This window comes from Aythya marila (genome assembly GCF_965140915.1).
Source record: "Aythya marila genome assembly, chromosome: 33".
Lineage (NCBI taxonomy): Eukaryota > Metazoa > Chordata > Aves > Anseriformes > Anatidae > Aythya > Aythya marila.
The window spans coordinates 849793-866775 of NC_139074.1; the positions used below are offsets into that span (position 1 = coordinate 849793).

The window sequence follows — 16983 nt, forward strand, 5'->3', positions numbered from 1 at the left end:
TGCAGGGCAAAACACCCCACTGGGAGCTGGATTTGAGCCAGATCGTGGCTGTTGCTGGGGGCAGCGAGGATGCTCTGGTGGTTGGATGCTTCAGGACCAGGGTGCTCCGGGCTTGGACACTTCAGAACTGGGATGCTCCGGGACTGGGATCCTCCGGGACCTGGATGCTTTGTGGGTTGGATGCTTCAGAACTGGGATGCTCCGGGACCGGGATCCTCCAGGACGGGGATCCTCCGGGACCGGGATGCTCCAGGATCGGTTTGCTCCATGACAAGGATGCTCCGTGGGTTGGATGCTCCGGGGGGGTCCTAAGGGGAGCAGGATGCTGCGGGATCCGGCCCGGGAAGAGGCGGGGGACGCACAGGAAGGGGTTGGGGTTGCAGGAACCGAGAACAAAGCGGAGTCCGGGGAGCTCCGGTGCTCGGAGCCGGCTCCGGTGCTGCCGCCGCTGCTGTGCAGGTAATCGGCAGGGAGCGGGGGCTACCGGGGAGGGGACGGCTCCCCCCGGGATGGGTGCTTCCCCCCACCCCTCTTCCTCCCTGGTCTGGGTACGACCCCTGTGGACCCCCCGGGGGCTGGATATGGGCTCCCCGACACCTCTCGGAGAGGATACGGATTCACCGCTGACTCCCTCCCGGTGTAAGTAGGGACCCCCGGCAGTCCCCCTCTGCACCCCTCGGACTGGCTACGACCCCCAGTCTCCGGGCTGGGTATGAGCCCCCCAAAACCCCAGCATCCCTTGGACTCCGTGTGAGCCCCCCCCCCCGTGCATGAGGACAGCAGGGGACTTGTCCTCCCCAGGGCTCTGAGGTCCCCAAGGGGACAGGACAAAGGGACAGAGCTGGGTTGTCCTGACACTTGACCCCCCCCCCCATCCCCTCCCCATTTTGTCCCCTTCTTCCCCACTCCCCACAAGCTTGCTGGTGTTGTAGGGCTGGCAGGGCCACTGCTGGGCTCATCCTAGATGTCCAAAAGTCACAATGAAGCTCTAAATTTCAGCTTAGCACCCCAAAATGGGCATCTTTCTTTTTTCCTTTTTTCCTTTTTCTCCTTTTTCTTTTTTTTTTTTTTCCTCATTCCTAGCACTGATGGGCTGCTGTGTCTTACACCAGAATAGACACATGTCCTGAAACACCAAAAATAAAAAAGTGATGGACACAATGAAACTGGCTCAGGTAGACAATTCGGCAGAGGGATTTGGAGGGTTTGCTCTGGAGATGGAGCAGGAAGCAAAGAGAATGGAAGAAGAGATGATGTGCAGAAAAAAAAAAAAAAAAGAAACAAAACAAAAACCACAACATTTCTTCAGCGACAATGGTCATACACCAGAAAATCAGCCCTTTGGGGAAAGGAAACACCTGTTTTTTTGGGTGCAAAAACTTTCAGATGCATGAGTCTCCTCCCGGGAGGACCAGCACACCCTCATTTTCTTGCCTGAATGCCCCACGGCTCTCCTTGGTTGCCTGGGAAAGGCTTGAGCTATTTTGCTTCTTATTTAGGTATTTTTGTTCTTCTTTTTGCATGGTGGGGTGGCATCCTCACATGTTGAAGTGGGATCTCTTGCTGCTGCAGGAGCCCGTGACCTTCGAGGAGGTGGCCGTGTATTTCACCAAGGAGCAATGGGTCCTGCTGGACCCTGTGCAGAGGACTCTCTACGTGGATGTCATGCTGGAGAACTACGAGACCGTCACCTCGCTGGGTAAGGAGTTCTGGCCCTTGGAGTTTTGGACCCAAGAGCTCCTGGAACTTTAGCTCCTGGCCTTTATGTTGCAGACAGTCTCAGTTTTGGGATGGCATGAGCTTTGTGGCATTCAAGAGTGAGGCAGATTCTCTCCCTGATGTTCCTCCTGGGAGTCAGAGCAAGGATGCACATTAAGGCAAACCCCTTTTCTCCTCTCTTCCATACTATTTTCCGGGGTATGGAAATATCTGTCTTCCCCCGCGGCAACTTTTCCCCTTTTTCTGCACTATCTCCATCCCAAAGATTGATTTAGGTCCAGGCAGGTCAACCATTTGATGGTAGAGGACTCACATTCATGCAGGTAACCCAGGAGACTGTATCACCACCATTCCCACTCCACATCCCTCAAGTCAAGAGAAAGTTCAGATTTCTTTCACTTCACAAATACTCCTCAATTCTCAAATCCCTCATGCCATTATCTCCTCTGGGACAGGTTTTCCTGCTGCTGAGCCAGACTTGCTCAACCAGGAGGGAGGAGAACACTGGGCCCCAAACCTTCAAGAAATGGAGAAAAAAGTCCTGAGCAGCAGTCAGGAAGGTGAGGATGGGATGTCGTTGGCAAAGACCATGACTACCTACATCAGCACATGCTATTATTTCCTATCAACCCTACATCAGGCTTTTAGTCAAAACGTGGTAGATCCTACTATGAGATATAGTTCCACTGATCCTAACTGGAAATCAGAATAAATTTCCTCTCCATTATCTTCCCAATCTTCCATCCCTGGGAAATGACGGAAGCAGAACTTCAGCCAATTGTCCTGTCTGGTTAATTGGTGCTTCAGCTTTTCCTACACTTTCCCCTTAATGTTATTTCTACCTGGCTTAGGAAATAACCTGTCTGGCTTCTCTCTGTGTCACAGAACCTCCTGGGATGGATGGGGAGATGGAGGAGGAGAGTGCTGGAGACCAAAATGCTGAGCAAGCACGGAGGCATGCAGTTACGTTGGTGATGCTCGAACACAGTGCCCGTGGGAGCCAGCAGGGTCTGCTAACATGGAAAACAGGGAGCAGGACACTTTGTGGAGGAGCTGATGCCAACCTTGGAGAAACCCCCATCCAGGAGGAGCCTGCGGAAAGGCCGCCTGAGCATGGGCAGGAGGGTGGCTGGAGGAAGGACTTGCTTACACCTCCGAGAGATGATGTGGGAGAGAAACCTTTCAAGTGCCCGGAGTGTGGGAGAAGCTTCATGAGGAGCTCGGACCTCATCGTCCACCAGCGGACCCACACTGGGGAAAAACCTTACCAGTGCCCCGAGTGCGGGAGGTGCTTCAACAGGAGCTCCAGCCTTGTGACGCACCAGAGGGTGCACACGGGTGAGAAAATGTACAAGTGCCCCGAGTGTGCAAAAAGCTTTACACGGAGCTCAACGTTGACCGCACACCAGAGGACCCACACAGGGGAAAAGCCCTACCAGTGCTGTGAGTGCGGGAAGAGCTTCAGCAAAAGGTCAAACCTGATTAAACACCAAAGGCAGCACACCGGAGAGAGACCGTATCGATGCCCCGACTGCGGGAAGAGCTTCATACAGAGCTCAGACCTGATTGTCCACCAGCGAACGCACACAGGAGAAAAGCCCTACCAGTGCTCAGAGTGTGGGAAATGTTTCAGCGTGCGGTCGAAACTTATTCAACACCAGCGCGTGCACACGGGAGAGAAACCCTACACATGTGCTGAGTGCGGGAAGAGCTTTGGGCAGAGCTCGCACCTTTCCGTGCACCAGAAAACTCACAGAGGAGAAAAATCAGCACTCCGAGTGTGGAAGGTCATCCAGTGTGAGATCCTGCCTTGCTAAATATCGGGAACTGCATTCAGGAGATGGATATACAGAATATCTGAGCGTGGGAGATGGTCTTTGCACTTAAACCTAGACAGAAGAACATTTTGTTGCTGTGCTTGTGCCCACAAAAGTCAAGAAATCAGTCAGCAAACGTGAAGTTCCATTAAAAATGAACCAGTCTGTACACAAGAAGGACTGTAAGTACTTCAGAGGGTGGGGCAAGAAGGAAATTCAGTCACTAAATGCAGTGTGTAGGGTGGATGGGCTCAGAAAGTGCGGTTGGTTTTGTACTACTTACACTGATGTCGTGTTTAAATATGCCAGTGTAACCCTAGGAAAACCAGGTCTCCAGAGGCACCTTCCAAACTCCTCATGATGTTCACGACGTTCATCAAAATCGCAATGTTTGGCCACTTGGCGTGTCTCCTCCCATGTAGTTATAACTCCCCAGGTAGTTATCTTCTTCGAGTTAAATCCACGTTTCTGGCCTGTAATGCATGGAGGAATTGGCCTCCACTTTGAGGAACTTTACAAAGCCTCCCCAGGTCCAGCTGGGTCCTGGAAACAAGGCACATTTCGGATTGTGGCAGAGGAGATTGGGTTGAACCACATCTTCTGGGGCACTCGTCTTTTCTGTCTGGGTTTCCTACAACTCCTGGTACTCATCCTCCCTGTGGTGCCTTCAGTTACCTGTATTCTCTATCCCCGCTCATCATCTAGGAGGCTGAGAAATTACCTGGTGAAGAAATTGAGATGTCTTCATGTTTAGGCACCTTACTTGCTCCCAGTTGAGCCCATGTCCAAGCTGAGGCACAAGAAGTTAAAATTTTAGAATCACAAATTCATTTAGGTTGGAAAAGACCCTTCAGAATATAAAGTCCAACCATCCACCCAATGACCTAAGTTGTCCACGTACCATAGACCAGGCTTGGGGTGGAGTTTCCTGAAGGAAGGGGATCCAACGCTGCTTCTTAACAGGTTAAGAGCACTATTTTTATATGGACAGACCAGACAAATCAGCCTACAAGGATAGACTTTATGATCTAGGAGCTCTTTTCCAACCTAATTTGGGGTCTGTGACTGTGTCCAGTTAGAAAGGAGAAGACTATTTCCATCACTGAAGCCACATCAGAAGCCAAGAGGTCTTCCTGTCCATGAGTCACTTGAACGACAACTCCACAAGGGAAGATCTCCAGAACATGAGCTTCTTGAGAGGTAGAAACCAGACTTGCTTCAGGACCTGAGAGCAGAAATGCAATGGGTATGTTTACAGGGCTGTTTCTCAGAGAGTGAAGGCTGGGAGGGCTTTTCACAAGTTGCTATTCTTGGGAAAAAAAAAAAATAAATAAATAAAATGAAATAGGCTCCTACAAGTTCTGCAAGAACTTGTACTTGTTCTCCACGTTCCTCTGCTCCAGCCATGGGGACAATGTAATAACCATGCAATGGCAGAGGAAGGAGAGTCCACCACAGCTCTTTCCAAACTGGGGAATTTGCTTCCACTGGGATAGAAAAAAATTAAAAATTTACCAGCATACACTTCAGTCAAGGAGGATCTTTATGGGCATCCCCTGGGGTTAGTGGCAGATCAAGAATACGGGATTTTTTTGGAGGAGTGGGACACATAGGTGACGGTTGAGTTGGACCACAGACAGAGCTAAGAACCTGAAAAGTTGGTCCTATTTTCTACCGTGCATTTTCATAAAGACCTTCCAGAGACCTGGAGGACCCAGGAATTTGCAAACAGGGACAAGGCTACTGCAGATTTCTCGTTATTAGGCTGTCAGGAAGATCATCTGCTTTGTCTCCAAATCCTGAAGTTAAAAAATAAATAAAAAGTTACAAGATAAATAAAATAAATAAGAAATATAAAAATAAAGAGGAATAAAAAATATAATAAATATGTTTAAAATAAAAATATAAATGGAAAAAATGTAGAAATATAAAAGAATAGAAACATAAACAGTAGACATATAAAAAAGTAGAAGCAAAAATAAAAAGCAAAACACAAAAAGAAAAGAAAACCAAAAAGGGTAAAAATAAAAAATAAAATAAAAAGAAGAAAGATTAAAAAGGAAAATTTAAAAATAAAGTAAAAATATAAGAAGTAAAAGGATAAAAGAGTAAAAATTAAAAAGTAAAAAATAAGTAAAAGAATAAAAGTATGACAAAAATAGAAAAAAAAATAAAACAAAAAAGTATAAGAATTAAAAGTAAAAGAATAATAAAGTAAAAATATACAATGTAAAATAATAAAAGTATAAGTAAAAAAAAAAAAAAGTAAAAATAAAAATATACAAAATGAAAATAAAATTAAACATAAAAATATAAATAAGAATAAAAAGTAGAAAAAGAAAAATATACAAAATGAAAACTAATAATAAAAGAAAAATAAAAGAAAAATAAGAATAAAACACGAAAAAATAGAAATAAAAATGAAAAATAATAAGTAAAAAATAAAAATATAAAGAACTGAAAAATAATAAAAAGTAAAAAAAACAAACAAACAAACAAAAAAAACCAGAATATAAAGAAATAAAAAAGAATTAAAAAGTAAAAACTAAGAATATAAAGGAAGAACACGATAAACATAAAAAGTAAATGGAAAAGTAAAAAAAATAAAAAAATAAAAAAAAAAAAAAAAAAAAAAGAAAAAGGCCCCTAAAAAAGGCCGCAATCCGCCCGGGAAGGAAGCGAGGCAGCAGCGAACAAAGGCCCCGGGGCCGGGAGGAGGCGAGGCCGGCAGCGGGGCCGCGAATCCCATCCGGGGCTGGCGGCGCCCCCCCGGGACGGCTCCTCCCGGCCGCCACCCCCCGGGACGGGGCCGAGCCGGGGCCGGGGACCGAGGGCACGAAGGGGCCGGGAACCGGGGCCGGGGCCGGAGCAGCGCGGGGCGGCGGCCCAGTAATGGGGGGGTCCGGGGGGGAAGCAAGGGGATGGGGGAACCGGGGGGATACCGGGGTGCAGGGATCGGGCCACGCGGTGCCAGCGCGGCGCTGCGGGGGGATGCGGTGAGGAGGGGGGGATTTGGCTCTCTTTGGGGCTGTTTGGGAGCTTATTTGTACTTTTGTTCTCGGGCTGCGTTTGGTTTCTGTATTTCTTCTCTCTTTTTAATTTTATTCCTAATTTTATTTTTTCTTGTCTATTTTTTCTTGCCTATTTTTACTTTTTTTCTATTTTTTTCTATTTTTTTTCCTATTTTTATTTTTTCCTGTCTAATATTATTTTTTCTTTTCTATTTTTTTTTCATTTTTTTCCTGTCTGTTTTTACTTTCTCTTTTCTATTTTTATTTTTTCCATTTTTACTTTTTCCATTTTTCTTTTATCTTTTCATCACTAATTTTCTTGTTTTCTATTTTTTCTTTTTTATTTTCTTTTTAACTTTATTTCTAATTTTATTTCCAACTTTTTATTTCTTTCTATTTTTATTTACTATTTCTATATTTCTTTTCTATTTTATTTCTAAATTTGTTCTTTCTTTTCCATTTTTCTATTTTTCTTTTTATTTTTCCACTTTATCTCTGATTTCATTTCTAAATTTCTTTTTTCTTTTTCATTTCTTTTTCATTTTATTTATAATTGTGTTCTAAATTAATTATACTTTTAACTTTATAATTTTATACTTTATACTTTTATGCTTTATACTTCTAATTTTAATTATACTTTTAATTGCACTTTTACTGTACTTTTATTTTTATTTTTTTAATTTTATTTTTTATTTTTTATTTTTCTCTTTTTAACTTTATTCCTAATTTTATTTCTTACCTTATTTCCAATTGTATTTTTAATTTTATTTCTAATTTTGATACATTTTTGCCACTTTCAACCCACAGAGCAGGGCTTCCCTTTCCTGAAACCAGCTTGCATGGAGCAGCCTGGAGAGCTTCCAACCCCCCTAGGGATGCAAGAAGAAAAAAAACCCGGAGACCCCCTTGGAGGTGAGGCACTGCCCCCCCCAGAAACTCTCCGTGGACCCCTGGGTTCACCCCCTGCCACAACTCAGACTTGCTACGGCTCAGCTCTTGCTCTCAGGCTTCTTTCCTCTCCCCCCGTGACCTCGTTTCCCTTCCAGATTTAAGACGTTTCTCTCATTTGTGTCCCCCAGCAGGATGCACCCCGAGGAGAGCTAGGACTAAACTGAGCCTGACACGAGGACACGAGGAAGGAAGGGGAGATCCCAGCATTGCCACCGACATCGCCGCTGGCATCGTGGCCAGCAAACGGGCAGGGAACGGCTCTGAGGGCACGCGGCCAGAGGCAGCTCCTGAGGCTGAGTGGAGGCCGGGAGAAGATGACGATGTGAAGGTTGCAGCTCATCTCATCCCTCAGGCAGGGGACGTGAAAATCCTCAACGGCTCCAAAGCCCAGCGCGGGGCCGCCGCCGGGGAGAAGAAATACGCGTGCGAGGAGTGCGGGAGGAGGTTTGGCCAGAGCTCCAACCTCATCGTGCACCAGCGAATCCACACGGGGGAGAAGCCCTACAAGTGCCACGAGTGCGGCAAGTGCTTCAGGCAGAGCTCCAACCTCATCGTCCACCAGCAGACGCACGGCGGGGAGAAGCTTTACGAGTGCCCCAAGTGCCAGAAGTGCTTCCCGGACAGGTCGCTGCTCATTAGGCACAAGAGGATCCACATGGGAGAAAAGCCCTTTAAATGTCAGCATTGTGGGAAAAGCTTCATCCACCAATCGAGGCTTCTCGTCCACGAGAAGGTCCACGCAGGAGACCAGCTCTACCAGTGCCCCCAGTGCGGGAAGTGCTTCAGGGACAAGTCCAAGTTGCTGCAGCACCAGCAGCGGCACGTGGGCGAGCGGCGCTACAAGTGCTACGAGTGCGGAGAGGAGTTCAACCAGAGCTCGGACCTCAACCTCCACCAGAGGGTCCACGTGGAGGAGAAGCTCTACCAGTGCTCGACGTGTGAGAAGTGCTTCAAGGACAGGTCGACGCTCATCAGGCACGAGACGGTGCACACCGGGGAGAAGCCCTACCAGTGCCACGAGTGCGGGAAGAGGTTCACCAGGAGCTCCGATATCATCGTCCACCAGCGGACGCACACAGGGGAGAAGCCCTTCGAGTGCCCCGAGTGTGGCAAGAGCTTCAGCCACAGGTCAAATCTTTTCCGGCACCAAAGGATGCACATGGGGGAGAAGCCCTACAAGTGTGAGGAGTGCGGGAAGAGATTCGGGCAGAGCTCGGAGCTCATCGTCCACCAGCGCACGCACACGGGGGAGAAACCCTACCACTGCTCTGAGTGCGAGAAGTTCTTTCGGGGGAGATCGACGCTTTTCAGGCACGAGAGGCTGCACACGGGGATTAAACCCTACGAGTGCTCCGATTGTGGGAAGAGCTTTGGGCAGAGCGGGGACCTGATCGCCCACCAGCGCTTCCACACCGGCGAGAAGCCCTACCAGTGCGGCGAGTGCGGGAAGAGCTTCAGCAACCGGTCGAGCCTCCTTCGGCACCAGAGGCTGCACGCCGGGGAGAAGCCCTACAAGTGCCACGAGTGTGGGAAGAGCTTCGCACAGAGCTCGGACCTCATCACCCACCGGCGCACGCACACGGGGGAGAAGCCCTACCCGTGCTCGGTGTGCGGGAAGAGCTTCAACAGGAGGTCCAACCTCGTTGTGCACCAACGCGTGCACGGAAGGGACAGGCTCTGCAAATGCCGGCAGTGCGGGAGAAGCTTCCAGCAGAACTCGCAGCTCGCCCTGCAGCAGAACTCTCCTCGGTGTCCCGAGTGCACGAAGTGGTTTGAGGAGGGGTCAAACCCTGGTGAACACCAGAGATAGCACTGGGGAGAAAAGCTCTGTAAGCACCCAGAGTTCTGGATTGGGGCAGATAAGAAAAATTACAGCTTTGCCTAGGTATTATTCAATCTTCCCACCTTTGCAGTCTTCAGGAAAAATAAAAAACATCACAAAACACACAAATGATCTAAGTAGGCTGATGAGAGTAAATAATATAATTATTTTTTTTCCTAATTATTTCTTATTTAGTTTGCTTCAAGGGCTTGATGTGTGTTGATCCACTCACTCCCATCTCCCCCAGTCAAACCATCTTGTTCTGGGGTTCAGGCTGTCTGTCCATCCCATCACCTGGCTTCAAAGCCCTTAAATCCTGCAGCGTTCCCCAGGCTGGGGCATCCGCCCTGGGTGCCCATCAGCACCCCGAGATACTGTAGAAATCTGTCTTCCTACACACATCCTTCCCTCCCCACTATATGTATTTAACCTCAGTAATAATAATAAAAAAAGCCCTCGGTTCCTAATCTTATGTTTACCTTTTATTTTTCTGTTATCTAAATAGCTGTGTATTAAATCTGGAATTGCTCCTGTGTGGCAGGAAGGGATTGCTGCTGTAAAAAAATGTGAGAGGGGGAACTGATGTTTGCAACCCTGAATTCTGGAGGAAAACTGTCTAAAAACTGGCTGTGGGGAAATCACACTTCCCCTGTGTTTTTTTGTTTGTTTGTTTGTTTTGTTTTTTGTTTGTTTTTGTTTTTCTTTCGTTCGTGGTGTATTCTTGCTCCTGAACTTGGGAGCTGCTCAGAGAGATGGTCAAGAGTCTTTGGGGTGCTCAGAGTCTCTTTGGCCTCATCTTCCCTTCTCACCATGTACCAGGACCTACCTCCCGTTCCCTTCCTTCTCATCACCTCCTTTTCCTCCAAAAAACCTAAAGCCACCCATGGTGCCACCGCAGCAAAGATCTGTGGGAGCACTATGGCTGTGTTATCACTGGGATGGTTGCTTCCACCTTCACCTTTGATGTGGCCATCCCATAACTTTCTGACTTTAAATTAGTAATCTCTGATGCGTTAAGACCCCAGATGGTCCACTGGGGCAGTGAATTTATCATTAGTAGCCAAATATCTGGAAAAAAAACACGTTAATATAAAAAGTTGGTTGGCTGGTTGGGTTGCACGGCTGGTTTGGAGTTGTGTTAATAACGCCCTGGCTGCGAACCAGTGGTCATGGTGGTGTGGGTCTTGTCAACCCTAGGCCATAAAGGGGTTTCTGGTAAGCCCAGGCTCTGTGCCATCCCCGTAGGTGTCTCTCCATCAGCTGGTGACAGGATGACCCCATCCCGCAATGGGACGCCTCACCCAATGCAGAAGGATGGGGTGGGCCCATCGAGGGCTAGGGGGTGTCACTGCGGCCATCCATGGCCTCGGATTGCATATGGGGCTATGGGCTGGAGCCCAGCACAGGCTATGCTTGTGGGATGACTGCGTCCACCCTACAGGTGCTTCTGGAGGCACAGAAGGACCATGATAAGGACAAAAGTGGGAAGGGTGATGAGCAGAAGCCTGGCTAAGAGCTGGGCTGCACTGGGACAGGGGAAAGACAACCAGAAGAGCAGGAGCCATGCAGTGAATGCCAAGACCATTCGAGGTGCTTGCAATAATACACATCATTTAAGAAACCATTTCACATTTTACTTTGGCCACCCTAAAACATACACACAGGTTACTCCCCCCATCCTTGCAGACTCTGCTGTGGAACATCAAGACTTCTCATGCTCCACAGGCTGTTCCTTCCCTGCCATCGCTCCTAGGATTTATTGAGCTTTTTCTCCATTTTGCCTCTTTCCTCCAGGCATTTGCAGGGTTTTTTTCCTCCATGTCACTACTGATGCTCAACAGTTCCACCAAAGCACTTAGGTGCACCCCGAGCATGCTGCAGCAGCGGTGTCCATCGGCCCATTGGGGCGGCCCAGATTCACCTGGAAGCTTTTCCCACCCCGCCGGTGTTTGCCGAGTCCGTGCACTCGCTGGTGCACGATGAGGTTGGATTTCCTACCAAAACACTTCCCGCATTGCTGGCACGGGTAGGGCTTCTCCCCGGTGTGGGTCGTCCGATGCTCGAGGAGATCTGTGCTCTGCGCGAAGCTCTTCTCACACTCGTGGCACTTGTAGGGCTTCTCGCCCGTGTGTTTCCGCTGATGCCTGACGAGGCTCGAGCTGTTGCAGAAGAAATTCCCGCACTCGCCGCACTTGTAGGGTTTTTCCCCTGTATGGAAGCGCTGGTGGACCACCAGGTCCGCGCTCAGCCCAAAGCTCTTCCCACACTCGGGACACGTGTAAGGCCGCTCGCCCGTGTGCTGCCTCTCGTGCCGCATGAGCGTGGTCCTGCCCTTGAAGCACTTCCCACACTCGGAGCAGCGGAAGGGCTTCTCCCCCGTGTGGGTCCGCTGATGGACCAGCAGATCCGTCCGGTGGCCAAAATTCTTCCCGCACTCTTGGCACCGGAAAGGTTTCTCCCCCGTGTGCCTCCTCTGGTGGGTGAAGAGGTTGGATTTGTGATTGAAGCTCTTCCCACACTCGGCGCAAGCGAAGGGTTTCTCCCCTGTGTGGATTCTCTGATGGACGGTCAGGTCCGATTTCCGAGCGAATCGCTTCTCGCACTCGTGACACTCGTACGGCTTCTCGCCAGTGTGCACCATCTCGTGCCTGAGGAGCGTGGATTTGTCCTTGAAGCGCTTTTCACACTGCGGGCACTTGTAGATTTTATCCGCCGCGTGGGTTTTCTGGTGCATCACCAACTTGGTGCTGTGCCAAAACCTTTTCCCGCACTCGGAGCACTTAAACGGCCTTTCCCCCGTGTGCGTTTTCTGGTGCTCGAGGAAATCGGGGTTATTCCCAAAGGTTTTCCTGCAATCACGGCACCGAAAAACCTTCTGCCCGCTGTGCAGCCTCTGGTGCTTGGCGAGGTTCGACCTGTCACTGAAGGGTTTCCCACACGCACAGCAGGCGTAGGGCTTTTCCCCGGTGTGCGTCCTCCTGTGCACGATGAGGTTGGAGTTGTGCCTGAAGCTTTTCCCGCACTCCTTGCAGAAATATTTCTTCTCTTGAGCAAAGCTTTCTGCTGGGGGGTTGGGTTCCTCGAGGATTTTGGCCATGCTCACATCCTTCCCCGCGCAGCCCTGCAGCCTGCAGTCATTTGTGCCATCCATTCTCTGCCAAAACCAATTTCCTCCTGAGTTTCCCGATGAGGAGATGCTCATTTCAGGTCCTTCCCAACGGGGACCCTTTTCCACCTCGTTCTCCGTCCCATGTCCTGCTGGGTTACGAGAAGAAGCAAGCAAGCAGCAATGTTATTTCTAAGAAAAACGCCCCCAGGATGGGCTCGTAGGCTGGGACAGCCACGCGGGTGCACAGCTCTCACCTCGCCAAGGGTTTTCCAGGGTCTCCGTCTCACTTTGCTGAGCATCTTCCCACGTTCCCTCACCTTGCTCCATCCGCTCAGCTCCGTTTGGGTCCAAAACAGGGCTGGGGTTTGGCCATGCTTCAGGGAATCCTGCTGGTCTGGGGGAGAGGAGGAGTAAAAGCGTGATAAATCCTCGCACGGGAAAACTCTCCGTAGCTAAACGGGGAACTGGAAATTAAAGATCAGCGGAATTAAATAAATATCAGGGGAATGAAATTATCCCAGAGGTGGGATTAGTGCTGAGAAGCAGTCAACACGGAGTAGGAGGGACACCCTTGGGCAACCCCACACTCGGGGCAGTGCCTGTGTGCTCGGAGCCCCCCATATCCTGAGCCCATCCTGGGGGTCTCACCATTAATGTGATGCTTTTTCCACTGATAGCGATGCTCCCCGGTCCTTCTGGCTGCTCTTCAAGCTGTAAAGCAGGCCTAAGGAGGAAGCTCTGAGCAAAATAAGTACAAAAGTAAGTAATAGTAATATTATAATTAAGAACAAGAATAAGAACAAGAATAAAGGGTAATAATAATAATAATAATAAAATAATAATAAATAATAATAATAATAATAAAAATAGTAAGAGTAAGACTGAGACTGAGAATAAGAATAAGAATAAGAATAAGAATAAGAATAAGAATAAGAATAAGAATAAGAATAAGAATAAGAATAAGAATAAAGGAGGAGGAGGAGGAGGAAGAGGAGGAAAAGGAGAAGAAGGAGAAGGAGAAGGAGAAGAAGGAGAAGGAGAAGGAGAAGAAGGAGAAGGAGAAGGAGAAGGAGAAGGAGAAGGAGAAGGAGAAGGAGAAGGAGAAGGAGAAGGAGAAGGAGAAGGAGAAGGAGAAGGAGAAGGAGAAGGAGAAGGAGAAGGAGAAATAAAATAAAAGAATAAAAAGAAGAAATAAAAATTAAAAAATAGAAAAGAAGAAGAAGAAATAATAAAAAATAAAAATAAAAATAAACAAGAATAAATAAAAATAGAAATAGAAATAGAAATAGAAATAAAAATAAAAATAAAAATAAAAATAAAAATAAAAATAAAAATAAAAATAAAAATAAAAATAAAAATAAAAACCGACCAACCAAATAAATAAATAAATAAATAGAAATAACTATAAAATAAAAAATATATATTAAAAAAAACCCGACCTGCGAACGGTTAGGGGGCAACTTCCCCCAACTCGCCTCCGGCTCCGGGCGAGCTGGGGACCGCGACAGGCTCCGGGCCACCGGGAGCGACCCCGGAGCCAGCCCCAGCTCCGCTCCCGGGGCCGGGGGGGCCGAGGGGGGGTCCGGCAGCTCCGGTCCCGCCCCGGGGCGGCCCCGAGCTCCTCCCGCCCCTTCCGTTGCCCCCCCTCCGGGTGCTACCGGTACGGAGCCCCATCCACCCACTGCCACCCCAGCCCCCAAAAGACCACCCCCCGCATGTAGTAATGACGCAGAACCCACCAGCAAAATATATATATATTTTTTTTTAATAAAAAGATTATTTATTGAATTTTCAATATAAATTACCTCCACCTCTTTCCTTTCAAGCCACGAATATTTTTAATTTTTTGGCACTGAGACCTCGATCCTCCCTTCAATCAGGCGGAGCAGATGCTCCCCGACACCCCCAGTGGAGCCCTTTTGATTTTCCCCACCCTAAAAAGCTTGGAGGGAAGATGCTCCCCCGCATGTTCCTCTCTTGTATTCTATCAATATAAAATTCCCACAGATTCTATCATTCGTGCAGAGAGCTAATAAGAAAATAAAATCTCCAACCCGTTTGGAAATTGAGGTTTAACGCCTCGGGGCGGGGTGTGCCCTCACTCCTGATTATTAATTATTGATTGCTATTGATTATCGATTGCTATTTTGAGCTTGATTTCTATTTTGAGCTGGGGCTTGGATGGGAGCAGGGGTGATTTCTCAGCAATTGTGAGCTAACCTTAGAAGATAAAACAGCAAGATATTAAGGAAATGGGATAGGATGATAGAAGGGCTTTCGGTAGGGAACTAGAGTTCAGATGAGGCTATCAGGGGAGCAAAGTGGAGGTTGTTAAGCAAACTACACAATAATGTGTGAAATTAGCCTTTTTCTATTGCTGATGAACCCCTATTGTGGCATAGCAATGATTGACCCAACTCATAGCACCCCCTTTTCTTCTCCCTGAGTAGTCTCTGATGCAGAAAAAAAAGGTGAATCTCACACGGGACAGTATCCCACGCTTTAAAACTCATCAATTTTCTTCTTATTTAGTGTGATCTTAGGATGTGAGCTCCGGCCGAGCCCATTCTCCTACTGCAGGCACTTGGGAGGTTTTTGTCCTCTGCGTCATTGCTGCTGCTCAAGGACGCTCAAGGATTCCTCCTCGAGGGGTTTTGTGCACTCAGAGCACGGGGATGAGCCATCTCCTGCAGGGTTTTGCTCCGGGGTCTTCCCACTTCTCGAGCAGCCTCCTGTCCTCTGTCCCCTGTGGCCTCGCTGGTGCACGAGGAGGCTGGATTTCCTGGTGAACCTCTTCCCACACTCGGCGCACGGGTAGGGCTTCTCCCCCGTGTGCGTGCGCTGGTGGGCGATGAGGTCCGAGCTCTGCCCGAAGCTCTTCCCGCACTCGTGGCACTTGTAGGGCTTCTCCCCCGAGTGCCATTTCTGGTGCTTGACGAGGCTGGATTTATTGCAGAAGAATTTCCCACACTCACCGCACTGGTAGGGCTTCTCACCAGTATGGAAACGCTGGTGCGTGATAAGGTCCCCGCTCTGCCCAAAGCTCTTCCCACACTCAGAGCACTCATAGGGTTTCTCCCCCGTGTGCAACCTCTCGTGCCTGAAGAGCCCGTACCTCCCCCTGAAGGACTTCTCACACTGGGAGCACTGGTAGGGCTTCTCCTCGGTGTGCGTGCGCTGGTGGATGGTGAGCTCTGACCTCCGGGCGAAGCTTTTCCCACACTCGTGGCACTCAAACGGCTTCTCCCCGGTGTGCACGATCCGGTGGGTGAAGAGGTTGGAGCGTTGGCTGAACCTCTTGCCACACTCGGAGCACTCAAAGGGCTTCTCCCCCGTGTGGATCCGCTGGTGGACGACGATGTCGGAGCTCCTGGTGAACCTCTTCCCGCACTCGTGGCACTTGTAGGGCTTCTCCCCGGTGTGCACTCGCTCGTGCCTGATGAGCGTCGACCTGTCCTTGAAGAACTTCTCGCACGTCGAGCACTGGTAGGGCTTCTCCGCCATGTGGCTTTTCTGATGCGAGCTCAGGTCCGAGCTCTTCCCGAATTCTTTGCCACACTCTTGGCATTTGAAAGCCTTTTCCCCTCGGTGCAGCCGCTGATGGCAGATGAGCTCCGACCTCTCCTGGAAGCATTTCTTGCAGTGCGAACACTCATAGAGATTTTCATCTACAACGAGCTGCCCATCCCCATCACAACGGGCGAATTCATCCCCTGCTTTCCTTGGCTCCATCCCATGATCTTTCCCACTGTCATCCCCTTCTGGTTTTATCACCGTAGTTTCACCCATTTTGCCTTCAGCCAGATCCTTCTGCTCCACGTGGCGACCTTCGTCCTCCCTCCGCGTCCTGTCTCCTGCAGGGTGAGATGGATAACATTACTTTTTGCCCTGGGATGGGATTTCCATGACCAGGGCATCAATAACCACTCCAAGGGGCCACAGATGACTGTGGAAGCTGAATTACAGCAAGCCCTGTTGCCAAAAGACATTGGGATATGCCCCCACCCAGGACAATTTCACCTTGTGGGGTGAAATGTTGGAAACTCCCGGTGGTTCCTCTCCCACTCCCCAATTTCTCACCTTTTTGGCTGCTCTCAGTGCTGCCCAGCTCTCTCCCCGGAGGACCAGGTGCCACCAGCTTTCCCCCTTCTTCCATCCAGTCTCTTTTGGGGCCAGAAAGCCCTGTTTTGGGGGCAGACGCCCGGTTGCCAGCACTCGCTTCACCACAACGCTACGGCCAAATCCTGACTGGGTGACACTTCCCCGTGGGCTTATTTCGCACCAGCCTTTCCGTTTCGATGTAATCTCCCCTTTTTCCAAACCCTGCAGCACCCCAGGGCTGCAAATCTTAATTTCCCTGGGGGGGGACTGGGATGCTCAGCCCGGTTTGGATCAGATCAACCTGGTCCCGGCCACAAGATCCCGGCTCCCAGCGCATCCCCGGCCGGGCAGCGCTGTTGGAAGCTCGGGGAAGCCGGTTGCTGGCCGGGATGCTGCACAGAGGCACAGGAAAAAGCCAAGGGGGACGAGGGGGGGACAGTTCCGGCTGTGCAG

General features: G+C 49.2%; 3 protein-coding genes across 4 annotated transcripts; 1 reads left to right on the plus strand and 2 right to left on the minus strand.

Moving 5' to 3' along the window:
* Positions 1-244: 244 nt before the first annotated feature.
* On the plus strand, positions 245-10075 carry LOC309889265 (uncharacterized protein; the record flags this gene model as incomplete). Its single annotated transcript, XM_082782027.1, has 8 exons — positions 245-258; positions 384-459; positions 1573-1699; positions 2175-2279; positions 2605-3531; positions 6192-6425; positions 7355-7459; positions 7627-10075. The coding sequence occupies 8 exons, from the start codon at positions 245-247 to the stop codon at positions 9306-9308; spliced, it is 3270 nt and encodes a 1089-aa protein (XP_082638153.1). The 3' UTR covers positions 9309-10075.
* Positions 10076-10889: 814 nt separating this feature from the next.
* Positions 10890-14027, minus strand: LOC309889153 (uncharacterized protein). Of its 2 annotated transcripts, none has more exons than XM_082781889.1 (4): positions 13869-14027; positions 13078-13167; positions 12684-12823; positions 10890-12575 (listed from the first exon to the last, which is right to left on the minus strand). In XM_082781889.1, exons 3-4 carry the CDS (start codon positions 12754-12756, stop codon positions 11176-11178), a joined length of 1473 nt encoding a protein of 490 aa, XP_082638015.1. In that variant the 5' UTR covers positions 12757-12823; positions 13078-13167; positions 13869-14027; the 3' UTR covers positions 10890-11175. The 2 variants fall into 2 exon arrangements, with proteins under 2 accessions (XP_082638015.1, XP_082638014.1); XM_082781888.1 differs by having other exon boundaries at positions 10890-12578.
* A 1009-nt stretch (positions 14028-15036) lies between these two features.
* On the minus strand, positions 15037-16585 carry LOC309889266 (uncharacterized protein; the record flags this gene model as incomplete). Its single annotated transcript, XM_082782028.1, has 2 exons — positions 15037-16283; positions 16510-16585. 2 exons carry the CDS (start codon positions 16583-16585, stop codon positions 15037-15039), a joined length of 1323 nt encoding a protein of 440 aa, XP_082638154.1.
* Positions 16586-16983: the final 398 nt, after the last annotated feature.